This window comes from Coccidioides posadasii, chromosome 1 (assembly GCF_018416015.2).
Source record: "Coccidioides posadasii str. Silveira chromosome 1, complete sequence".
Taxonomy (NCBI): Eukaryota; Fungi; Ascomycota; class Eurotiomycetes; order Onygenales; family Onygenaceae; genus Coccidioides; species Coccidioides posadasii.
Genome location: NC_089407.1, coordinates 4827656 through 4852676, shown reverse-complemented (window position 1 = coordinate 4852676; position 25021 = coordinate 4827656). Strand labels below are relative to the sequence as shown.

Sequence of the window (25021 nt, the reverse complement as noted above, 5' to 3'; positions counted from 1 at the left end):
TTTTTTTAAAAAAAAGCCCACTCGAGCAAGCGAGCAACGAAGAATTATTTTTCTACTGTTGAACCAACATTAAGCTTTCTGGCTCTTAAATATTCTCTCCGTGCGATAAACCCAATGCACCCTTGGTCATTTGTTCAACTTGAAATATACATACACTATCAATGCAAGCATCAAATGAGCAATGCCCTTTTCAAGATGAGCCTTCTCGAAATAACCCCCAAAGAGCACACAAATAAAGAAATTGGGTATAATATACATGCAAATCTAACGCTTAAATCAATAGTATCATCTGTAACGGCATCGGCAAATGAGACCAAATGCCTTGACCAACGGGACATCTGTGCTCAGATCTATGCCCAAGAGCCATAGCACCTAGAATCAGTAGATATTCGTTCATTTCTCTTCCAGATCCTGCTTCTCCTTCCATCTTTCCCTAACCCTCCTCCTCACGCCTCCATTGACTCCCTTTCCCCAAATTTCTTCCTTCTCGCGGTCTTCATCTTGTAATGGCCCAGCATCTACATCCTTCTTTCGCGAGCCTACACCAACTTCCCCGATAACGGTCTTCTTCTCCACTATTCTCTTTTCCTTCTTCTTTGCCATATCAACCTTTCTCAAGTATGCCGCGTAAACGCCCACTTCCGCTATCCCAACAACCACCGCTGCCAGGAGGGATATAAACACTCTGCTGGGCTGGGAATAAACAGATCCGGGGTAGTTGTGCGCATATGCACTGTTAGAACTCGAGAATGAGAAGATGGTGGAGAGAAATTGTGGAGTGCGAAAGTTCGTTAGCGCCCAGTATGTCGCGAATCCAGTGAAGAGAATCGATACGAGGATGTTGAGGACTAGGGAAGGAGTGAGCGCGTCATCGTCGGTGTTGGCCGGGTGTTCATCTGTGGGTGAGGAATGCGAAAAGATCGGTGATGGTTGGCGATTTAACTGGGACGCCGATGGGCGATGTAGGTAGGCATGATATTCTTTGGCCTGGGCTTCGGCTTCAAGACGGGCCTTCAGGGCGAGATATTCGGGGGTCTGGAGAGACATGATCAGTATTTTGTTTTTTACTTTTATCTCTTTTGATGGGAAATGTTCTTTTCCGTCACATACCGGTGCAGGTTTGGGCGGTGGAGGAGGTATGTACAGCTTCGCGCCGCGGAGGAGGCAATTGAGAGAATAGGCACGCGAGGGTTCATGCCTAGTTGTTGAATCTAGTCCTTTTGAATCTGTAGAAGAGAGTTTGCGTGAGAGGGTAATTAGCTGCGAGTGGGAGATGGCTTCGTTCAATGCTGGAGCCGGTAGGGAGAGGTCGTCGCGGATGGACTGGGGGATCGACTCGAGGGCGGACAAGATCGCGGGTGTGATGATCAGGAGGACCATCTTGCTTGGCCACGAAGCATTTCTGCTCACAATACTCCGTACAGGCTATAGCAGAGGGGGTCTTCCAAGGAGGTTCAAATTATCTAGCTTGCTTGTCCAGTTCGAAGCTCGTCTTAGTCATGAGTTTATTCAGCTGAGAGGTGACGATCTGGTAGATATCCGGGCTCTTGCTTCCTCCCCTTTCACCGAAGCGCAATCGACCATTCATGGGAAGTATAGCTCAAAGAGTATCGCTATTCTGCTTCGTCCTTCCGTTGAGATGATGATTAAATTATATTCGGTACGAGGTAGACCGGGAAGCCCGGTTTACAACGCTGCGAGCGACTTCTTCGCCTTCGTGTCTGGTTCCACGCGTGGTTTCAGATATCATCTTTCGATCCGGATAGACGGTCGTACTAGACTCTCAGGCAGCTAAATTCTTAAAGCGCAGCTACAATGCTTACTTTCCCGTCCTCTTTTCGGGTCTTAAACGCAGGGAATGGAAAAGGTATAAACCCCAGCAACAACCCTACGAGTAGTACGAAACGAGGCTACCACGAGGAGAATACACGCGACATTGGTCAGCAATGTCTTTTCGGTTGACAGATTCGCCTTGCTCTCCTGATGCCTGTAATTGTGCGGCATTACACCGTTGAGGTTCTTGCCGGAAGCAAGAATCATCACTGGCACACAAGGAGGAGCAGGTGGCCTTAATACCCGGCGTGTACATAATTACCGATGAAGATTGGAAAAGAAATTGCTCCATCAGAGAATGTCGAGGATGGATACTGAGAGCATTGAATGAGGCATAAGGCTGGCGCTCGTAGTGCCAGCAACGCCGCCAGAACGGTCACCCCCAAAGCTGAAAGCAGGGTCTCGGAGTGACGATCAAAAAGTCTCGCCAGTCATTACTGGACAGACAATACGGAGTTACTGGGGAGAAGACATGGACGATGATTTGTTCGGGTAAGAGAGTGGCGGATGTCGTACACGGAAAGTTACTAGCAATGCAGGCCAAATCTCCCTTGGTTTGCATATCTTCCTCACTTCACTCTCTGTGCGCACGGTTGCGTCCCAAGGCTGTGTGTCCCTTTTAAAATCAAGAGTAATCAGCTAGTTACCCGATATACATCTGAATTTTGCTCGAATGACGATTTACCAATCAATCTTCCTCTTATTCTGGGTTCTACGGGGATGCATTCCTCGACAAATTCCCATTGCCGTTGAGACGAGCTCCTATGCCCCGTCGCCCCTGACCAGGGCTTTCGAAAAAAAGGTCAACTGGTCGCTTGACCATTTTAACGTACCAGGCCTTGCAGTTTCATTCATTACGGCCGACAAGGTCTTCACAAAGGTTAGCTCCTTACGATCTCTACGTATATTCCGTTTAACGTCCCAGTGTCGAGGTATAATGGGCCCCATCTTACTATTGTGTTACAGGGATATGGCGTTTCTGATCTATCCACCTCACGAGCTGTCTCGGAGCATACACTCTTCTTTGGTGGCAGTACAACAAAGGCCTTTACTGCAGCATTGATGGCACTTCTCGTTGACGACGAGAACTATCCCGACATTCACTGGCACACTCCCGTCCATAATATCATTCCAAATGATTTTATTCTTCAGGACCCTTGGGCCACTGCGCAAGTTACCATAGAGGATATGCTGTCGCATCGTTCTGGTATGCCTCGCCATGATTGGGTTTGGTTCGCCAACATGACGCTTCAGCAGGCCGTGTACAAGATGAGGGATCTGCCACTCACGGCACCTATCCGCACCAGCTTCCAGTATTGCAACTTGATGTACATGGCTGCAGCTCATCTTATAGAGACAGTGACTGGGCAACCATTTAAGGACGTCCTGCGTGAACGGATCCTAAAGCCATTAAACATGACTGAAACTTATATTTCCCTCTCTGATGCCAAGGCAGCAGAGGGAGACATCGCTCGCGGATACTTCTTAAACTCGACAGGGCAACTGCAGGACACAGAATTATCGTTCCAAGAAAGTATACGGGGGGCTGGGAATATTATCTCTTCTGCAGCGGATTATTCGAAATGGGTCAATGCTTTAATCCATCATCGTTTGCCACTTTCTCCTCCAGGATATGCAGCGCTTATGGGCGCCCATACGATTATTTCACCGGAGCCAGTTGCACCGGATACGTCGCCATTGCTGTATGGGCTCGGATGGTTTCTGCGAACGTACGCCGGGGAAGTAATAATTCAGCACCCTGGTGGAATAGAAGGATTCGGCAGCTTCGTTTGTTTCCTACCAAAGCGGCGAGTTGGATTTGCCATTCTAGGAAATAATATGATCGGGATGAATGCTGCAGTGATGATGCTTGGAAATCACTTAATCGATGAGATTCTTGAAATCCCAGAGCAACATCGCTTTGACTGGCGAAGAAGGCACGTCTTTCTTTGCGTATCTACTACTGCCTGTTGGTCCTCCACTTGGAATATACATTTTTGGCTGACAGGAAAGAATACTTCACAGGGCAGAGGAAAGCATAAATAACACCAAGATCCCTCCCCAAATACTCCAGAATCTCTATCCACGCATCCCTGATCCTCCCCTTCCACCTCCTGTCATGCTCTCTGCATTCGAGGGTGTCTATACTCATGCTGCTTATCCAACTCTTAATATCACCAGCGAATGCCCCGATCGTTCTTTATTCCCGCCATTATCCGGCAAGCAAAAGTTAGGCCCCCTGAAACTTTGTGCCACACTCTCTAAGAGCGCGTTCGGTGATTCAGCCTTGGTGTTGGAACTCCGACATGTCACGGGTGACTTTTGGATAGTTGGAACACTGATGTACGGTGCGTCTACTGCCATCAAGGCAGAATTCAAACTCAGTCCAGAAGGAACGATAAGCCGTGTTTTGATTGAGATGGAGCCAAATATGGCTTTTGAAGATAAGGGCATATGGTGGGAGAAGAAAGCTTAGGTCAGTGGAGCACTCTCACTTTTTTGATCTTGATATGTAGTTTTGTGACACTTTCTTAGCTTGTAATATTGGGTTAAGATAGGTAGCCCCGCAACATCATGTTATCCTATTCTACCTATGATCTGGGTGGCAATTGCTACTCCATACCAAAGGTAGAGCTTGGGTTTCGTTAGTAGTATACACTGCGGTGACATAGCATACATGACTTCCTAAAAATATATACAGATGCGATAAGCGTTTTGCTTTGGTGATCCTCTCTTTCTCTCTCTCCCCCTCTTCTTCGTTTTTTTTTTTTTTTTTTTGTGGGGTTTAGCTATCCCATCTTGAACATCAAGCGCAGTACCTGGAGGGTCAAGTAAGCAGATGCACAGATGTCAGGTGCTTTTGATTGGTGGTGCTGGCGGGATGTGAGAGATGAAAATTTCATTTTTGTCAACATCAGTTCACGGCCGCCTGAAAGGCTGTTTATAGCACTCTCAAACATTGTTAAAACTATGTTTGCTGACTCCATATCAATCAAGCGACCATCAGCAGTAATTGATATCTCAAGGCGGTCGCCTTTTGGCCGCGCTGATACTTCGATATTAGTCGGTACAGCATACGGCTTTCTGAACCAGTCCAGCTTTGCAACGCTAGAGCTTTCGTCTTCGGACAGGGAAATTTCTGGGGTTTCGTCAATATCATGGTACTGGAGCAGCGAATCAATTTTAGTCTCAGTTGGCCACTGAGTGCAGTTCTGTACTATGTCCTGAAATCCCAAAGAATCTGCTTCCCCCATGGAAAGGTGCTGATCCATGACATGATGCAGAAGGTCGGTAGTTGTCCATGCCGGGAAGAAACGGATTCGAACTGGGACGGTGTTCATGCAGGGCCCAGCCACTTCCTGAATCTGAGGAATACTAGCGTTGCGCCCGGCGACGATGAAACCATACACGACATCCATACTTCCGGTAAGGTTCCTAAGGACAAGTGACCAAGCGGAGCTCACAAGGGATGCAACAGTGATTCCTTTTGGTGAAATGGGCATTGGGAGAGTTTTTCCAATATGGGTTTTGAGCGTCTCCGCTTGTGGCGAGCGGTGTGCTGCTAATGTCGTGGAAATCTGGGCCATTCTTGATCCCTGAAGGAGTTCAGTCCAATACTTGCGCGACTGGGCGGCTCGTTCGAGTATATACGATACATAGCTGGAGAAGCTCAAAGTTGGACTCAACGACAATCCCAAATAGGCTTCCCTAAAGCACTTTAGGATAAGAGGCCACGACATGCCATCATATTGAGCGTGAGAAATGCGGAAAATGAGTCGAGACCCCGAATATGTATGCCGAATGAGCGTAAGCGACCAAAAGAGTGAACCAGGGTTGACTCCGTTTTCTAGATCCTTAAGACAGAACGCATCACTTGCTTGGCACAAGTCTTCCTCGGCGTCACGAACTTGAAGGACTGTCTTGAGTTTGCGGAGGATGATTTGATATGTCTTGCCACAAAATAAGACAAATATTGTGCGTAATATAGAGAAATGATCAGTTATGTCATAGCAAGCTTTGTTCAGACGGTTCAAGCAAAGGTCGTCCTTGAAATCAAGATAAAAGTAATTAAGGGCCTCTTGGGAGGATTCGGATGCACGCGCGACATAAAATGCCTGTACATCAGTGGCTGGGAGGACATTTTCGATGTTAGAAACATCTCTGGCGTAAGGGCCAGGCTGTGTAAGTGATATGATGTGCTTCAGGTTTCCTGTGTCGAAATGGACAAATGGCTCGGCGACAAGGGGTTTTAATGTCGGGGTAGATGAAGATCTAGCCATTCTACCCAGCTCATCAATATGAGGATGGCGGAATATGTCTGCCACGGTTAATATGATACCGGTCTTCCGCGCGGCCGCGACCACTTTCATGGCCGAGACAGAATCTCCACCAAGACGAAAAAAACTACTGTCCAAACTGATTTGGTCCTTATCAACATTTAGCACAGTGGCCCATAACTGTTGCAGCTGCAGCTCTATCTTAGTTGAAGGCGACCGCCTATCTTGACCATGTTCATTGTTCGTCTGTGCGAGTTGTTCAGCTGAGAAAGCGGAGCCTATCTCACGCAGGCGATGTCGATCTGTTTTGCCACTCACAGTGATTGGTATTGCGGACACGGCGAAAAAGGCTGCGGGAACCATATAGCATGGTAGGCGATCTTCCAGCTGTTGTATGACACTCTTTGACGTCCACAAAGGCCGGACTTCAGTAAAAACCTCCTCCATGGCATGTTGATTCCCAGCTGACACACAGTCTATACCTGCGCTGGAACATAGGAACGCAGCAAGCACCGTCTTGTCTTCTCCAACCGGCCGTATAACCTCCGCCACTACTGCCGATACGTCCGGAAAGCACTCACGCACATGGTGTTCAACTTCGCCAAGCTCAACCCGCTGGCCGCGTATTTTAACTTGTGTGTCCTTGCGTCCACAGTAGGTGAGACTGCCATCAGCATTTCGTCGTCCCAAGTCTCCTGTTTTGTACACTCTCCCATGAGGAAGCCAGGCCGGATGAATGAATGAGGTCGTTGTCCTCTGTAAATCACGGAGGTAGCCCTGGCTAACTTGACGAGATTCAACAACAAGCTGCCCTACGCACCCAGTAGGGGCAAGCCGGTTATCGTCTGTTACCTCTGTAATCCAGATACGGGTGCCTGCTACGGCATGGCCGAGGTTTGTGGGATCATCAGCTGGGTGAATTGGACCTTTTACAGAAACACATATGGTTGTTTCAGCTGGACCATATCCATTGTAGAGATCAACAAAGTCAGCCCATGTTGCTACATCCTGGCAGGACATTTGCTCGCCACAGAGAATCAAAGTCTTCAGGCAGGGAACATCTTGAGGTCTAATTAGTCTTGCCACAGTTGGTGTAAATAATGCCAAATTCACTTGCATCTGGTTAATGCAATGCGAGAGATTTGATAGTCGCTCGTCTTCAGAAGGCACACATATGCAACCGCCATGTGCCAAAGTTGTGAGGATTTCTTGCAGAGAGGCATCGAAGGTAAAGGATGCAAATTGCAGCGTTCGCGTCTCTCGGGAAAATTTATAACTTCGTCCGTGTCCAACCAACATGCTTGTGGCGAGAGACCCGTGGTCTATAACGATCCCTTTAGGGGCTCCTGTGGTTCCCGAGGTGTAGACAATCGATGCTTTGTCAGTGCCATTTATTACAGGTAAGCAAACCTCGGTAGATGGGACGGAGCATTCGACATCTCGCTTGCCTACCGCAATCGTTGGAGTTTCGGTGGTATCAAAAAGTGGAATATACTTGGATTCAGTAACGACAAGTCTCGCGCAACAGTGCTCAACAATAGCCTTAAGACGCTGTTGCGAATGAAGTGGGTTTGCAGCTACAAAAGTAGCACCAGCCTTCATGATTCCAAGTAGAGTGATGATAGACCAGCATGATTTATCGAGACACGCGACAATATGATCCCCACGGTTCACACCTTGGCAGATTAAATACTTCGCAAGTCTCGTGTACCATTTTACCATTTGGTCGTAGGAGAATTCTCCATCCCAGGATAGGATGCCTGGGAGATCTGGCTGTGACGTCGCCTGCCCCTCCACAGCATCGAGTACACTCATTTCCACCGCATTCAGTGGTGAATGCTGCATGGAATCCAATTTGTTAAAGTCGCTATCGCAAAGCAACGATATAGAATCGATGGATGTATCGACAGACTCAAGGAAGCAATTTAAAGCCTTCTTAAATGTATTCGCGATGTATGTTACGTCGGTATCAGTAAGGGATGGCCAGTATAAGAAGCCAAGTTTGATCTGACCGTGCAAAATATCGACGTTGGCAACTAGGTCGTACTGCAAAGCACGTTATTAGTGTGCTAAGGCCAATGGAAACAACCAAACAGACTTACCTCCGTTGGGTCGTCCTGCTCCCTGATTTCCTCAAGGACTAAAGAAGACTCAGCATACGGATCCGTTTTAGCTGTCCACTCCATTGATACCGCTGTATTGAACATTGCCTCGCTGCCTTCAGGATAGAGTCTACCTTTTAGCTCTGTTAAGGGGTAGTGCTGGTATGGTATACTCTCAATGTACTCCTGTTGCATTTTCCTCGCAAGAGTTGCCAAGGTTGCATCGGGCACGAACTGAGCACGACAAGGCTGTATGCTTAGGCATAGTCCAATCATTTGATCAATATTCTCGATTGGAACGTCCCTTCCAGCAGCAACATAAGTAAAAGAGACATCTCGAGAACCAGTATAGGCCCGAAGGACCAATGCCCATGCAACTCTAATCGCGGATGCTATAGTTATATGGTTCTCCTTGCAGCTGGATAAGAAGTTATCACTTCTTTCATAATCGAAATCTTTTCGCAAGAAGCAAGTTGGTGAAGAGTCGAAGGCAATCCGTGTGTTTACTGGAATCATGCATGGCGGGCAATTCTCAAGATAAGCCGTCCAGTATTTAGCACTTGCCTCGCTGTTCCGTGTGGCCGTGTATTCCACAAAATCGCGATACCTTGGAGCGTGGTGAGAAAGCGACTTCTCATCGCAAGCATGAGCAAAGTCTCTCATAAGGGCTTCCATCGCGGCTCCGTCCACCAGGGCGTGAGAAATTTCCACCATCAAGTAGGTGACCTCGCTATCGCACACACATACGGTCAGTCGGTGGAAGGGCGAGCCTTTTTTAAAAGACTCTACTGAACGAGTGAAGATTTCCATGGCATCAGATGAGGATGTATTTGCTGGCACCTCATGCACGCGAAGGTCCACCCGAGGCTGCCGTATCACAACTGAATGATAGTCAGCGTCAGCTCCAAGATCGTCCACGAAGATTGTGCGAAGCGATGGATGATGAGCAACAACTCTACGCCATGCAGCTTCCACCTTTGCAAAGCTAAGCAAACTCCCCGTCTTAGACCTAACCTTGTAAAAGAAGCGAAGATGATATGACCCCGGCTTACGGATTTGGCCAATGAACATGCCCGCTTGCATCGAAGTACATGGGTATACGTCTTCAATTTCGTCAAAGTGGGAAACTTCCAGATACGAAAGACTGTAATCCTGCTGGAGTTTCTTCCAAGCTGTTTGAAAACGGACAACAGAGTCTGATTTGCTTGGAGTATTAATTTTGGTGAGTGAAGTCGCCATAACTGCGGCCGCGGAGACCCCCTCGCACGTCAGAATGTTCATTATTGTTAGGCCGACGCTATTTTTGCGGCATTTAGCAACGACTTCCTGAGCGAGAATGGAGTTTCCGCCGAGTTGGATGAAAGACTGATGAAGGCCAACCCGTTGTGGGGATAACCCGAGAACGTTGCTCCAGGCTTCCTGGATTACCCATTCAATATGCGTTGTAGGCTCAGCGTTATCCATAAACTCAGGCCTAGTCCCAGTTATTTCAGAAAATGTTGTCTCTGACATGTCTTCGACCCATTTCCGCACTCTGACACGATCTATTTTCCCAGAAGCTGACATGGGCATGGACTCGACAAACGCCCATATCGTTGGCACCATATATCTTGGTAGTGCATTCTGCAGCTGGGCTCGGAGAGATCGAGCGACTGTATCAATTGATTGATCATTAAGCAGTGACATGTCGTTGGTCATGCTGCGACTTCCCGGGTTTGACTTCAAAGAAATGACTGAAATTAAATTGTTTTGGCTCCGCCCAGTCTTGGGAACTATCGCCACGGCATGGCGGACCTCACTGTGGAGAGTCAAATGGAACTCAACTTCTCCGAGTTCTAGGCGCTGACCGTGAAGTTTCACTTGTGCGTCTACTCGACCGCAAAATGTGAGGGTTCCATCAGAGTTCCAGCGGACTAGGTCGCCGGTTTTGTAGCAGCAGAAATTTTTGTACCGAGGATCACTTTGCAAAAATACCACATCATCTAGGAAAACCTGAGATGTCTTGACTGGGTCCTTGAGGTATCCTAATCCAACAATAGGCCCAGAGACGAGCAATTCTCCAATCGCACCAACGGGGACGAGCTTATTATAGTTATTTGGCATAACAACCCAGCACGCCGCGTTATTTGGAGCCCCGATATTTGAAGGGTCAGTGTTTCTGTGAGTAATTGCCCGGGTTGATGAATTTATAGAGCACTCGCTGGGACCGTAGAATTGGAACAGATTAATTTTCTCCGACCATAGCGTGACAATTTCCTTGGGAAATGCTTCGCCTCCTAGACATAGAACCTTTAGGCCGGGTACAGTTTGAGGGTCCAATCTACGGGCAAGCGATGGAGTCATGACCGCTAACGTTATGTTGTACTTATTGATCGCATGAGAGAGGTCTTCCTCAATCTCTTCCGTCCGAGGCACGCATACGCATGCTCCAGAACCTAGACTAGTGCAAATCTCGAGAAGGCTCATGTCAAATGTGTGGCTTAGCATCTGAAGGACACGGCGATTTGGCCCAAACTTCCACTCGGGCGCCTTTTTAAGGGCTCCATTCAGGAAGGACAAATGTGAAACCATGCACCCCTTTGGCACGCCTGTTGAACCACTGGTGAAAATAACGTAGAGCATATCTGTCGGTTTTACACTCGAGATTAATGCGGTGTCACAAGCTGGCAAGCGATTAATACGGTCACCTTCTATCGGAATCCAGTTAAACCCGGGGGTCCAGAGATGGCCATGGTCCGACGTCGTCAACACTATTGTCGGCCCAACCATTTGAATTATAGCCGCCCGTCTGCCAGGTGGAAGGTAAGGCGGGATGCTGACGAAGGCACCTCCGGCCTTAGAGACAGCTAGCATAGCAACTATCGCCCAAGCTGATCTCTCGAAGCAAATTGGGACGATAACCCTAGGGCCCACACCTTGGGTTTGGAGATATTGTGCAAGTCGAGTTGTCAACCTAGACAAGTCTTGGTACGTAAATTGCGCATCCCATGCGTCTATAGCCTGCGCCAACGGTCTATCTAGGGCATGCCGCTCGACCACCTGATGAAAGCATTCGCTCCAGGGTTTCTCAGGGACAGTATCGTTGAATTTCCACAATTGGTCCAGGTGAGATTGGTTCATGAAATCCATGCATCCAATGGAAATGTTCAACTCCTTTCCCAGGCTAGAAAAAATTGTGACGAATGTCGTACTAACGTTGATCGCTTGTCCATCCGAAAGCATGCAATGTTGATAGCCCATATAGCAGTCTGTGCCACCTCTGGCTTTTAAAACGTTAAGGCTAAGAAACTTGTTCTATACAAGCAATTAGTCAATAGTAGCTATTGAATGGAGGATATATGAATACCTTATGCATTATATGCTCGAGTGTAGGTGAAGCGCTATCGCAAAGCCCATTAGAATATATAACCGCTGTATTGGCGGGCTCACTGAACAATTCATACGACTCGTGTTGGAATGAATCGTTAACGGGTATGCCTCGGACCTTGATATCATTAAGTAAGGTCTGTGTCCGTTGGAGGAGTTGCAGTTTTGTTTGGGATTCATGGAGATTTAAACGGCAGATCGAAAATTTCCAATTGAATTTGCCATCTAGGAAGACGTAGAAGGAAACATCGTCTTCTCCAATATACTTGGAAACGGTGCAAGCCCATGCGGCAATAACGACTGCTTCAGGGGAAATTTCATAGGAGCCGAGTACATCTTGAGCTTCAGAAACATAATTGGAAACCTGAGAGTCAAGTTCGTAGGTTTTGTTTCCAGTGTTGGTGCATTCGGCAATATACCCGTCTGTCAGGGAGGGGAAAATGCCGGTTGAGGTATTCGTGGTAGGCATTCCGCTAGGGAGAGTATCGATTGGTAATATTTCCGGCGTTGAGTCCATGTTGAAGATTCAAACAAAATTTTGCGGAAGAGAAAACGCAGTTTGTTCCGTGAATCGTCTTGAAGCGATAAGCTGATATGATGAGAGTGGATAGCCTTGGAATGACACATTAAGGAACCGTTCCACAGAGAATTTCATACGCCCTCGCTAACTTTCTTTGCTGGTCTCATCCTTTCGAAGCCAAGGAATTCACTGAGAAGTGCGACATCAGCTGAGGCCACTTTTCATTTCACATTCAATGAAGACGAGAAAATGAGATTCGTCATTGAGTGTGGGTGAGTCTGCATGAAGTCAGCAATGTGACCACAATAGCATGAGAATGTTTCATACCTTTTCAGCCAGCCACCGCTCCATGAGTTTTCGGTTAAAGCGTCCTTTAGCTCCTTGCAGTGGCATCTTGGCCTGGATGGGTTACATTAACAAGGCGACGGAGGATGGGTGCTCGGCGCATTACGCCGCCCCCAGGTTCGATTACGCTCACCTGATATGTGAACTGATAATTGTAAGCCTTATATCTGGAAGGATATAAAGTTCCCAAGAAGGCCGCAATTCAGCATTGCTTCATTAAACCTCGAATTTTCTAGCCTTAAGAACCTTCGTTGCCTGCCAAACCTTTCTTTCGTTCAAAAAGGTTTTCTCCAATCTATTTGTTACGTACTCTATCGTTGTTGACAATGGGCATCCCATCGAACGCAGAAATCAAAGAGCTCCTGGAGTCGCAATTTCACTCTCGTCTTCAGAAAGCGGATCTCCACAGCGATTCCGAGACGCTCTTCCAGTTCGGACACCTGGACGAACTCTTTGCCGAAGATGTCGAGGTCCACATTTCTGGTCACGAATTCCATCTGAACGGGAAGCACCGGGGCCTGGATGCCTTCAAAGGCCACCTGGAATCCGATGACATGCCATCCTTGAGCAGCATCATTGATGTGACTAAGCCAATTAAGGGTGCTGTCCTCCACGTCATCGGTGGTGAGAACGACGAATGGAAAGCTGCCGTCCTCCACAGCACCGCAACAACTCGCAACAGTGAGAAGCTTTTCTTGCTCCATTGGATGTAGGCATCAAAAGCTAACAGAAGACGTCTAGACAAGCCGTGGAACCACGAAATGGTGGTCGTGATGCGCTTCAATCACGACGGGAAAATTACTGAGCTGCGAGCATACGCGGACACCCAGCACGTCCACAACCATATCCAGGACCACAAGTAGCTAGGCTGGCCCCCATTTTAGTTTGTATTGGGAAATCAATTAGAGGTCGCCCTCGTATACTGGAGAGAAGTTGTTATTTTTACCCTATCAAATTCAGTCAGACAAAATCGGAATAGTCGAATTCATTAAAATCCATGAAAATTCAAGCGCTTACATAAATATGCATTAATCCACTTCAATATAAACATACTCAAAGTCCTCATATAGTTCCATAGACCTTTCTAGGCGGTAATAATGGAGAACGGCTAAGACCAATTTGTTTCTTCGGATACAGTATCGTCCGTTAATGGCTAGAAACGGCATTCTGCATGAATCCCCATTCCATGCCTGGAGCTCTCTCTCCAATCCTAGCCATTTCTGGGCTGCCTGTCCGAAATTGACACAGACAAGAGAATATCAGAATGGGCGGGCCCTACGGGGCTATGCGATTGTCAAGGGCTCATTTCACGGCTGATTCGACCATTTCCCGGAAGGCCTAGACCGGCATATCGTATCTGACGTCGGAGGTTTGCCATGGATGCCACGAACTAGGTTGCAGTGTGGCGGTCGAATAACGGATTCTTGTCAGTCGGGGGTCGGACCGTCTGGGTGGTCTTGCGTGGCCTATCATCTTACTCCGTACACTTTCCGTTAACTCCCGCCGTGCCAATTTTCTTGGGAATCTAACAAATATGATGCCAGAAGCCAATGCCTGAAAAGCTCTCTGCAATTCCAGGCATGTATTGGCGATGGTGGTGGTCACAAGCACCGAGACTGGTGAGACCGTGCAAGCTCAGGAGATGCTAATTTAGCCGAGATGTTGAATTAAGCTTCGTCCATCCTCTGTGTTGCCCCGCATAGCTTAATTGAGTTTGTTTTTCACACTGACACCTCACGTAATCCTACGCTCGACACCGTATTTCCTCGAGAACTAAGCCAATGAATCTGGCCATTCACTGAAGACACATAGCATGTCTAACAAAAGCAGGATTTTGAGAATGGAATTAGACATGACATGGGTCATGCCATTGATTAACGCTGTCGTTCGGCAACTACGGGTTTCAGGAGGTTCTTGGGTTGGCTTCATAAAACCTTGTCAGTGGCGGCACAGGGCTGAGGCGATTAAATTTTCCCTAGTGAAAACGGCCCGGTACCTAACGTTGAAGCCCGGCGGCCTGCGTTTGCGACCGACATGATCATCCCGTTTAACGGAATATCTGCCCAAAATCCAGCGGCATTCGCGTCAATGGAACGCCTGAATCTCGAGGGTCTAGACGATTATCTTCTGCTACGCCAGCCTGGTAGTTTATGCAAGAAGCCAAATTAATCACCTTGGGCACGTCCGGTGACTCCGAATGGACATGGGGAGGAGCGGACCAGAGCCCTCCGTACTCCGTAAAGTAAATCACAAATGCTGAGGCCGCAGGGTTCTCGCCCCTTGCTGGTTGAACAAGAGGCTGGGAATGATTGCCCGATGGTAGCCATTCTTGCATTTGTGCGTTCATCAAGCTGACCCCTTGACCAATGATCGCCCTTAGGGCGCCTTACAAGGATGCGGTCGAGACTACGGAGTACTCCGTATTCAATCTCTCAATAAGGTTCTCTGCAGAACTCGGTCCGGCGCCGAACATTCCTCGGTCAAATTTGCGCTATCGAACCTTCTTATCAGCCAGCCTTGTCGGATCTAGAAAAGACCGCAACCTGATGGCAATATTTACGAGATGAGCATATCTGTCTCAGGCTGTGCAAGGGTTTGCTCGAGGGATAGTATCACAGCAGGATGTACTTGATGCTCAGTGCGGCTGCCCGTGTCAAACGTCCCCCTCTCACATTTTCACCTTGGACTGTTTGTTGTCTCTTCCCCTCCACAATCCCGAACTATAGCCCCACGAATAGAAAATGCCTCCAAACTCAACGGCTTGCCCGCGTGGGTCCAATAAGTCTGAAGCCATATGGAGAGATCCCAAGATCGTCGCTGACTATCGCTCCGCGGAGAAGGTGACGGTAGTATTTGCGAAGTCCCTTGTTGAACAATCCGGCATCCTTTCTACTGCCAAAGAGCAGACACCCTTGGTGGTTCTTGACAATGCTTGTGGCACAGGAGCGGTTTCCATGGTTCTTCATGACATGCTTAATGACTTGACCGGGTGGAAACTGACCTGCGCAGACTTCTCCGAGGCTATGATTGATGCTGTCAAGGACACAATCAAACATGAAGGATGGAAAAATACAGACACTGCGATCGCAGACTTGCAGGAAACAGGCTTTTCAACCGCTCACTATACTCATGTCTTTGCATCGTTTGGTGAGTATGAAGCATAATTAGTTCTGCTCTCCGAAGGAGGGTTAACCACTAACAAGTTGCAACCAACCTCCAGCAATAATGGCGCTTCCGAATTCCCAGGCCGGCCTTGACGGTAAGTACACATTGTATATTCCCGTCCTTGCACCCTTTCGAAAGTGCAGCTCCATTGTTGCATAAATGATGCTAACGAAGTTGTCAAAGAATGTCTCCGTATTCTCAAGCCCGGTGGAACGGTCGCATTTACCACTTGGAAAAAATGTAGGTTTGAGGATAAGATCACTTATTGTATCCCTGATATTTGGCTCCCTGGCTATATGAAGGCCGCTCAGATCAGTTGCTAAATTTTTCGATAGCTGGATGGAGCGAAGATGTCAACGCCGCCATTGCTACCATGCCTGGTAATCTTGCCCAACCCACTCCAGAAGAATTCTTGATGTCGCTTGGAAACGGTGACGAATGGCATGATCCATCCTGGGTCAAGGCCCAGCTATGGAAGCGGGGCCTCGAGAACATACAGGTCAACCTCGTCTCTAAGACAATTGCCACAAGCACTGTGCCAGAAACGATACCCGCTCTTGCTCCTATTATGGCTCATATTCCAGCAAAATTCTGGAACGAAAAGCAAAGACAGAAGAGCGCTGGTAGCTTGGCATCCACGGTTTCGAGTTATTTGGAGACAAAGTATGGCACCGACAAACCTATACCAATGCATTGGATTGCGGTGGTAGCAACGGCACAGAAGCCCATACCTTTAGTTTAGCCTTCTCTAGAAGCTCCTGCCGTGAAACGGAACACATCATTTAGTTCAATTAACTCTTTGTTCATGTAGATCGGTATCATCGTGTCTTGATGCATATGGGAGAGAATGCATAGCTGTGGTCAAGGGTAAAAGCCTTAAGAAACTTGGAAGAACAACGGGAGCTTTCCCATATTATCTTTGCTCGATTGTAATGGTCAAATGCTGTCAGATCATCCAGCGGTGGGCCCTTGAATAACCCCGCCTCCGCTGCTATTATTTTCAATCTGACTGTTGCCTCGACGCTTTGTGGAATTCTCTCGATTCGAGATGCTAGACAAGCTCACTATAGCAACGGGATATCGTGGGCAATAAAGGGGTGTGTGTGTGAAAGAGTAGGTTAGCCTAATAACCTTCAAATCCATATCCCATAGCGAGGACTCATACATGATATGCCTTAGACATCAATGCCACACTCTGGCCGGTGCAAAAGAGAAAAAATCTGGAGGGCATGGCTCCTCTGCATGGAGCAACAAGCACCATCAAGCAGCCAGGGTCGGTTGGAAAAGGCTGAGATAATTCTGCCTGGCTCCAGCAGTCGTAACTGATTTGGTTCGTGGCGGGTAGTTACCCTTAAAAAAAAAAAAAAAAAAAAAAAAAAAAAAAAGCTCAGCAATGAATTCGGCGCAGAGCAGCTGGAACTGGGACTTTAACATCAGAACGTGCCAGAAGCTAATCAGCAATCGGTTCCCGGCTAAATTTTCCATAGCTTAATTGCCGGTCAGCTATGGGATAAGTTGAGGTCATAAGAATCGAGATATCTTAACGCAATTGCTATTCTCTCTGCCAAAGCGTAGCACTAGCAATTTCCAGCGAGAGTTAGCGAAGCAGGCAATGGGAACAGCTCGACCTGCTGAGAGGAGTGCTTGAATGCCATAAGGATCGGGAGAGATGTGGACATCCAAAATCGACATTGCCTCGATCGCTCTTGGTGACCGGATGCAACGCAAATTTCTGCTGATCATGATTTCCGATCCTCATCAAAGGGCACTCAGTGGCGTCCCAGGCGATCACAAAAAAGGAGACACATTTGTTGGTTGGTTGGTTAAAGTTCACGAACAGCTCCGTCGTCGATTGCTTACATTATCTGTGTTGTGCCCGTTCACCACCATCGAATCCAGAGAGGGAGAGCAGTAGAATACCCCGGGGCAGCGCAGCCCTTGAATGAGTTTGATTTCTTTAAAATAATGCACCCCTGAGCTTCCATAACTTCTCCGCTCAGCATCATGGCGGAAAATCAGCCCGGAAAGTATGCACGCACACACGCACCGCCTCTCCCGCCCTCCCTCCTGGTCAACTTTCTGCACGACACACCTCCCAATGCGGCCGCTTTTCAACAGGCTAACGTCCTCTCAGAACCCTCTCTTCTTCTGCCGCCGGCACCCCCACTAATCCGCGCGGCATACCCACCGCTCCCTTCGTCGACGATGTCACTGACTATGTCTCCACGCGCGCCGATGTCGAGCCCACACTCCGCTCTTTCCAGGAGATGATATCCAAATACCAATTCATGGAGCTCAACACGCAGCGACGTGCGCAGGGACTGAAAGATAAAATCCCGGATATTACAAAGACCCTGGAAACCGTGAAGTTCCTAAGTGCTAGGAGGAAGGTAAATATCAAATCCTATCGAAAAACAATAAAAGCGCCAATCCCCTCCCCACCTTTTTTCTGTCTCCCAGAGACCGCACCCGACGCTTAACGAAAAGGAAAAACACCCGTTCGCCATTAAAAGCTAACACAGAGGACCCTACTCAAAATAATATTAGGCCGAATCTTCGATCCCTATCGAAACCGCCTTTGAGCTCAACGACACGCTGTATGCTCGCGCAACCATCGCTCCAGAGAACACCAGCGAGGTATACCTCTGGCTCGGAGCTAACGTAATGCTCGCGTATCCTATCAACGAGGCTCAAAAGCTACTTGAAGACAAGCTACGGGTGGCGCAGTTGAGCCTAGGGAACTGCGAGGAGGATCTGGAATTTTTGCGGGAGCAGATCACGGTAAGTGTGCCCGCTTGACCAAAATAACATTTGTCTCTTTCCGGCCACCTATATATAGCTCACAGGGCTATTTGGTTTCTTCATCCTTGAAGACGAAACTTGACTAACGCTTTTCCAGACTCTTGAAGTCGCGACTGCGCGCGTATACAACTGGGACGTAATGCAAAAGCGAAAAGAGAAAGCAGAAGGGAAGGGAGAGCACGAGAAGAAAATTCCGGATGAGTGATAAAAGGGAAATTAATTATCAACACGTACATGGATATGTGAACAAAAACGAAGTTATTTGGTTTAGACACACAAAATTGGGGTGGGTAAATTAATTACTACATCCTCAGCGGAACAAGAATCAGGGCAAGGAGATGCAGCAACTTCGCTGAAATGCTCTATTTGGCCTAATAAATAAACCCGGTGCGGAACTGACTATGTATTGTTTCGGTTGTGGAGTTGAAAGATCATCATATATCTGTGGAGTAGCTACTCTGCCCCGATCTTAAAATGCCAGCTACTGTTTTCGCTCGCTATATCTATATCACGTAGTGAAGTGTGTTAACTTGCGTTGGGAGGTACTCAACTGGATGAAAGCCATAGCAGATGCTGTCTGCAAACACCAAAGCAAAACTGAGAACATGAGCTGAGAAAGAAATGATCCCAAATTCACGTAAAAAGGGGAGTATTCAAGGTCAACATCGCCTGAATCAGAGAGGAGATAAGATTACGATGTAAAGCAGAACCGTCTAGGTGCCCCACAAGTCGCTCGCATCACCCACCTTAATCTAGGACAAAGACACAAATAACAAACACAAATAAAGCAAAGTCCTCAAAAAGTAATAGAGATGCGCTCAAGCTAACCCATAGAAGGTACTGGTAAGTAGCCTAAAACATCAAAGGCAAATAACGCTCCAAATCCGTAAAGAATTGAAACTCCGCATCGCGGATTGCACGTCAGTTCCATTCTTCCTGAGCCCTCTTCTTCCTGAGCCCTCTTCTTCCTGAGCCCTCTTCTTCCTGAGCCCTCTTCTTCCTGAGCCCTACTCTATCACTGCACGAAAGAAAACAACTTATCATTAATAGAGCAGAGCAGGACTTGCGCCGAACCCAAATTCAACTCCATAAATGGACCCTGAATTCAATTCGTTAACAAGTCATCAAACATCATCATAATGGGTTGTAATATAGCTAGCGTCGAGCCGTATCATTCATCGCGTAACATCCTCCTCGCCGTCATCTTCATCGACAACAATATCTGGTAGTGTACCTGTCGCCAGGGCTGCACTAGCCCGTAGGTCAAATTCGCTTTCACGGCCTTTGCTGCTCTGAGAAAGTTCCATGTCTATGTCTGGATGGCCAACCAATGTCCATGTATCTTCAATACCGGCCAAATCATCCTCCCAATCATGGCGAGCTTTAGGAGATCCTAGAGGTACAGGTAGTGGTGGGGACGCTGCTGCTATAGAGCGTCGCCGGACAAGGGTTTTGGCATATTCGAGATCGCGGTAGAGGGCTTGAATAGCCTTCTCTACTCCGTTCTCCTGTACATCGAAATATCAATTTAGCGTGAAGAGAAGGAAGAAAGAAAAAGGCTCGGATGAGAGCATACCTTGCGGATTTTCTCACCGAGTAACTTGGCCTTCACGATCATCCGCTCGGAATTAGTTGCCTCCCATAGTGCCCTCGAAAAAACGTTTACGTTCAATTTCTTCAACGAAATGCCCACACCGAGATCCTCTACCCTGGTTCCAAAGAAAAACTGGTCTCCAAAAAAAGGTTTGATGATCGTTGGAACACCAGCTCGAAGACTTGCCCCAGTAGTACCTGCGCCACCATGATGGGCAACAGCGTCCACTTGGGAAAACAGCCAATCATGCGGTGCTGCTGTAATCTGGTATATTTCTGGTGGCAGGGGAACTTCGGTTTTCGCGCTCGAAGGGTCCCCGAGTCTGTCAGACCAACCTTTTGATAGAACACACCGCACGTCGGCCTTCAAAACGGATTCAATGACAGTTTTTGTCAACGCCGTTGGATCGGAAACAACAATGGAGCCGAACCCAATGTAAACGATCCTTTTACGATCGTTTCGTGCTTTTTGGATAAAGGCCGTAAGCTGCTCTGGCGGTGACCAGCTCGATCCTTCATCCAGAAACCAATAACCGGTCACACGAATCCAATCGCCATAGTCCATCGGCGGAGGCACAACGGACGGGGAGAAGTTGTATAAAAATGGAACCTTGTTCGGCTGCATCTTGTCCAAGTTCGTACCCCGTAGGCCCAACTGCCGCTTCCTCCACCGATTCACCTGACCAGCAATAGCTTTCCAGAAGACGTTGTCAAACATTACATACGTCATATAATTGTAAGCTCCACCCATCTTATGGTCTGGCACAGCAAAGGCATGAGGGTAGGCCCTCGTTCTCGTCCACGGCATAGTAAAAGCACGGAAATAGGGTATCCGCAGCGCCTCCGCGATGTGTATACCCGCCATCGCGCTGGGGGATTCAATCAGAATGTCACTGCCCTGACAACTCGACCACGCAGAGGAGAGCAAATCATCTATCCACCCACGGAACTTCAGGGACGCTTCTTTCAAAAATGAATACGTAAACATCCCGTTCTCAACGCATATTCGCATGAGTTCGGCCGGATCGCCTTCCACGGGCGCAAAATCAATACCATGCTGCCTAACCCAGGGTTCAAACTCTCGGTGGGTTGCAATCCTAGGTTTATGACCTTCGGCCAGGAGCCCTTTGCAAAGCGCAATGTATGGCTGAACGTCACCGCGGGATCCGATCGTGAGACAAGTTATCCTCAACGACTCGCTGGGTTTGAAATTTACGATGGAGGCACATGGGTCGTCAAAGTGGATCGGAGCAGCCTCTGGCGGAGAGAGATTTGACGCCTCTGAAGGTTCTAGGTCATAGTTATTGCTACTGCTGGCGCTGCCGTCGAGAGCTCTTGTAAGTTCAGGAAAAAGGGAGTCATCAGGCTCATTTTCGTAAGCTTCGGAGCCTCCGTTGTCAGCATCTTCTTTTTCTTGCTGGGCAAGCAGCTCGCATAGCCGCCAGAACGTATTGGACATGGAACGCTGGTTGGTGGGTAGGAGAGATATGGAGGTTAGGATACGATAGAAAACGCTTGCATTGTCCATTATGGGGTCATAGGCGGATATGGTCGGCGGCAAGTACAGGACGCAAGGCACAACTAACAAAGTGAGCCTGGCCAAGAAGTTGCGGAAGAAGGACGACTGAGAGTGGATGTTCCTCTTATCGCCAGTGACATTCTGAACGGGTTTCTTGACCTGGAAGAAAGAGAAGTGAAAGCGGCTGTCGCAGCCTACATGCTGACCAACTGAAAGGCTGACCGACTGACACTCACTGACTGACTGACTGACTGACTGACTGACCTGAAAGCGAGACAAGCAGGCGTCGGGAGCGAGCTTGACCACTGAAGACGCAATACGTAACCTATACGCGGTGACACATGGCAAGGTCTGGTGGTCTGGCGGGCTCAGCGGTATTGGCGGTGTATCGATACCGCCCAAGGTGCCTGGAGTAGCTATACACTAAGCCTCTTTCAGTTAGTGTGTGTTCTGTAATTACATCATCCAACCATCTGTCACGTGCATACGAGCGACACAAAATGAACAAACCCAAGGGTAACGAGCATAACCAATGTATATAATATGACTGAGTTCTCAGTGGCAGGCAGGTAGTGGATATGCGTGAGGAAAGGATGACAATATGGCAGCAAGCGGCTTACACTAAGTAATCTAGCTAAGAACACCTAAATCTCTATATCGATGTGCAGTACAATCTATCCAAAACTAATCTAATCTATATACACATATATAAGCCTTGAAGCAGGAAAATTGAATCAGAAAGGATCATTTTATCCAAACACTCTATCCTTGAAACCGATTGCCGCAGCTATGATCTCGGTCATCTCGAGAACCTTCTCTTCTTGCAGCCTCTGTCCTAAAACTTGGAGTCCAACGGGGGCACCGTGCCAAAAGTCGGCATCGTAGTCGCTCTGCACGAAGGCATCTCTCTCACCGTTTGGAACCCAATCCGCTCCTCTCTTGGGGTCTAGGTCCTTATCAGCATATGTTACCGGGAACGAGCAGCCCGGAAGGTCTATCATCAAAAAGAAACTGTTAGCCAGAATATTTAATTCTATGAAAGCAAAGAAATAGAACAATTTTTCTTGGGATCGGGGAAATTTTATCATACCCATGACGTTGCCGAAACCGGTGAGCCCTCCGTAGACCTTCTGGGGGTCCATCTGCAAGCGAGCTGCCGCAGGCACCGCAACGGGCCCAATGATACCGTCGACATTCGTCTCTCTCCATTGGTCCAGCATGTCCTTTTGGAGCTGGTTACGTGAGAGAATCAGTTCACGGAGTTTTGCGGGAGTAAGCTCCGGAGGACCGTTGGTGCCACCAGGGAACAAAAGCTTCAAGACCCCGAGCAGGGGCTCGTCGTATGCCTGAAGAGGAGGTAGGACAGCATCGGAGCCGGTGAGAGTGAAAACTTGGGTCGTGAGACCTTCAACCCCCGCTGGATTCACTGGTGCCCTGGATATATCGTCAGAGAACAGTTTATTGTAAAAGGATGGGACCTTCTTGGGGCCTCCACGACTCACCAATCGACAACCTCATGACCAGCATCCCTCAAGGCCTTGGCAGTAATCTTGAGAGCTCTCTCCACAGGCGGATGGCAGGTAACGATGCCGTCGCTGCAGGGAAGAAGACCAAATTTAAGTTTCTTGTCGGCCGGAATTACTCTTCTCTTCCAGGGCATCGGATTCATCTTCGGGTCGAGCAACCAAGGAGCAGCTTGTTCAGAGAGAACAGCCTCAGCAAAGAGTCTTATAGACGGTAGAGAGTGAGACATTGGTCCGGAGATAGAGTAAATGATGTCTTGACCCTTTATGGCCGGTTTGGAGCCCCATGTGGGGAACCGTCCGAGAGAAGGCTTCAACCCATATAGATGGCCATAGGCGCCAGGAATACGGATACTGCCGCCAATATCCGTTCCAACACCCAACGGCGAGGCTCGCATGGCCGCGATCGCACCTTCACCTCCAGAAGATCCACCAGGGGTGAGATGTTTATGGATTGGATTTATTGTTTCGCCCCAGACATTGTTAATAGTTTCACCCATCAGCATGGCGGTCGGAACGTTGGTCTTGACGTAAAATACAGCACCCAGATCCTCCAGCATGTCAACGATAACAGACCGCTCAGTGGTTGGTTCAATGGCATAAGCAGCCATACCAATAGATGATGGGTGAGGAGGAGTAGTGAAGGTGTCCTTCAGAGAAATTGGCAAACCGTGAAGCGGACCAATAGGCTTTCCGGTTCGCTTGAAATAGTCGTCGACGTACTTCGCTCGTTTCAGTGCCTCATCAAATAAGACCTCAGTCACACAGTTGGTCTAAATGGGTATACATTAGCAGCTCGAAATACTGACGAAATTTCAAAGTAGGAGACGTACCAGATTCTGGGCGATGACGGTGGCTTTGCAGAATGCGGTCGTCACCTCCTGAGAAGTCAAGTTTCCTCGAATCATCTTTCGGACCAAAGTCGCGGCATCGGATTGGACAATCCTGATTTCAGACTTGGTCAAGACACCGGAATTCAACAGAACGGGCCGGAGATCGTTTCCAATGCCCGTCATATTGAGGGCTGGGAGCGGCAGGAAGGCGTTGAGTGCGTCATCGCGGCGTTTCTGTGCAGCAGCGGCAACTGCTTTGTACTTTGGCTCTGTGGTCGTCCTAGGTTCGAGATGGCTCTCATGGCGGGGCGTGGTGAGAGACTGCGTCCCGTCGAAGAGGAGGCAGAGCGCCAAAATACATAATGTCTTCGTCTTCCCTAACATCGTGAAAGTTTCCTCGGCAAGTTATACGGAAATCATATAACTTGCAAAGCAGATCACTCTGGGGACTACCCCGGAGAACAGGCGGGAGCGGACATTTATTTATAATTCGGGGAGGGGCAAACGCCCTTCCTTGGACCGGCCCTTTTCAGCTGGAGTCCGGGGTCATCGTGGCAGAAGCGGTCCTCCAGGGGTGGGAAAGATATCACAAGGAATTGGGTTCGAAATTCAAAATTGCTTTGGAGGGTCGGGTTGGGTCTAGAGTGTGTGAGGCCGCGCAGTGGGGATGTGCGCCATCGCTTGCATGGATCGCCCATGGAATCTTCTCCAGGGCATCTCGAACAGGCGGTGTTTTGGTCGGCCGACTGTCCAATCTGTATCCATCATTGAAGCTTTTAGTGTGTTGGTCTCGGTTAACTGGATCTTTTAGTAGCTAGTTTGACTAGTAACTCCGTACCAGCTAACTACAAATTCGTTAGTGAGTCCACTGGCGGGTAGTGTTAGCCTGCCCGGCGGTTTCTTCCGGAAGACACCACGTTTTTAGTTGTCGTGGACAAAAACAACGTGGAGATGGGATCTTGGTTTGGCGGCCGAGAATGTCTCAGTAGCTTAGCTTCGCTTAGGAGCTAGCTATGTGTACGCATTACTTTTATTGTGTCACGGTGGGCCTCAGAAGCACTCCGGACTCGCCTTTGATGCGGAGGAATGTTGCTCGAGTTTAATTAGTTATCATGCTGGCATTGCGGAATAATGATTGTTGTC

The 25021-nt window shown here is 48.3% G+C and overlaps 8 protein-coding genes across 8 annotated transcripts; 4 read left to right on the top strand and 4 right to left on the bottom strand.

Annotated features, from left to right (window-relative positions):
- Window positions 1-128: 128 nt before the first annotated feature.
- Window positions 129-1581, bottom strand: D8B26_001362 (uncharacterized protein). The gene is made up of 2 exons (XM_003065375.2): window positions 1111-1581; window positions 129-1035 (listed from the first exon to the last, which is right to left on the bottom strand). Exons 1-2 carry the CDS (start codon window positions 1378-1380, stop codon window positions 394-396), a joined length of 912 nt encoding a protein of 303 aa, XP_003065421.1. The 5' UTR covers window positions 1381-1581; the 3' UTR covers window positions 129-393.
- Window positions 1582-2506: 925 nt separating this feature from the next.
- On the top strand, window positions 2507-4309 carry D8B26_001361 (uncharacterized protein; the record flags this gene model as incomplete). Its single annotated transcript, XM_003065374.2, has 3 exons — window positions 2507-2713; window positions 2800-3770; window positions 3859-4309. The coding sequence occupies 3 exons, from the start codon at window positions 2507-2509 to the stop codon at window positions 4307-4309; spliced, it is 1629 nt and encodes a 542-aa protein (XP_003065420.1).
- A 313-nt stretch (window positions 4310-4622) lies between these two features.
- Window positions 4623-12095, bottom strand: D8B26_001360 (NRPS-like protein biosynthetic cluster; the record flags this gene model as incomplete). The annotated part of the gene is made up of 4 exons (XM_066123517.1): window positions 4623-8156; window positions 8213-11506; window positions 11559-11592; window positions 11656-12095. The coding sequence occupies 4 exons, from the start codon at window positions 12093-12095 to the stop codon at window positions 4623-4625; spliced, it is 7302 nt and encodes a 2433-aa protein (XP_065979591.1).
- A 674-nt stretch (window positions 12096-12769) lies between these two features.
- D8B26_001359 (uncharacterized protein) lies at window positions 12770-13306 on the top strand (the record flags this gene model as incomplete). Its single annotated transcript, XM_003065372.2, has 2 exons — window positions 12770-13124; window positions 13185-13306. 2 exons carry the CDS (start codon window positions 12770-12772, stop codon window positions 13304-13306), a joined length of 477 nt encoding a protein of 158 aa, XP_003065418.2.
- A 1878-nt stretch (window positions 13307-15184) lies between these two features.
- On the top strand, window positions 15185-16350 carry D8B26_001358 (uncharacterized protein; the record flags this gene model as incomplete). Its single annotated transcript, XM_066123516.1, has 4 exons — window positions 15185-15590; window positions 15664-15702; window positions 15792-15848; window positions 15944-16350. The coding sequence occupies 4 exons, from the start codon at window positions 15185-15187 to the stop codon at window positions 16348-16350; spliced, it is 909 nt and encodes a 302-aa protein (XP_065979590.1).
- Window positions 16351-17482: 1132 nt separating this feature from the next.
- On the top strand, window positions 17483-18910 carry PRF1 (peptide chain release factor 1). Its single transcript, XM_003065370.2, has 4 exons — window positions 17483-17635; window positions 17743-17998; window positions 18156-18389; window positions 18508-18910. The coding sequence occupies exons 1-4, from the start codon at window positions 17613-17615 to the stop codon at window positions 18613-18615; spliced, it is 621 nt and encodes a 206-aa protein (XP_003065416.1). The 5' UTR covers window positions 17483-17612; the 3' UTR covers window positions 18616-18910.
- Window positions 18911-19517: 607 nt separating this feature from the next.
- On the bottom strand, window positions 19518-21790 carry ATG26 (Sterol 3-beta-glucosyltransferase). The gene is made up of 2 exons (XM_003065369.2): window positions 19987-21790; window positions 19518-19918 (listed from the first exon to the last, which is right to left on the bottom strand). The coding sequence occupies exons 1-2, from the start codon at window positions 21529-21531 to the stop codon at window positions 19586-19588; spliced, it is 1878 nt and encodes a 625-aa protein (XP_003065415.2). The 5' UTR covers window positions 21532-21790; the 3' UTR covers window positions 19518-19585.
- Window positions 21791-22234: 444 nt separating this feature from the next.
- On the bottom strand, window positions 22235-23824 carry D8B26_001355 (uncharacterized protein). Its single transcript, XM_003065368.2, has 3 exons — window positions 23025-23824; window positions 22613-22956; window positions 22235-22516 (listed from the first exon to the last, which is right to left on the bottom strand). The coding sequence occupies exons 1-3, from the start codon at window positions 23654-23656 to the stop codon at window positions 22272-22274; spliced, it is 1221 nt and encodes a 406-aa protein (XP_003065414.2). The 5' UTR covers window positions 23657-23824; the 3' UTR covers window positions 22235-22271.
- Between the last annotated feature and the right edge of the window lie 1197 nt (window positions 23825-25021).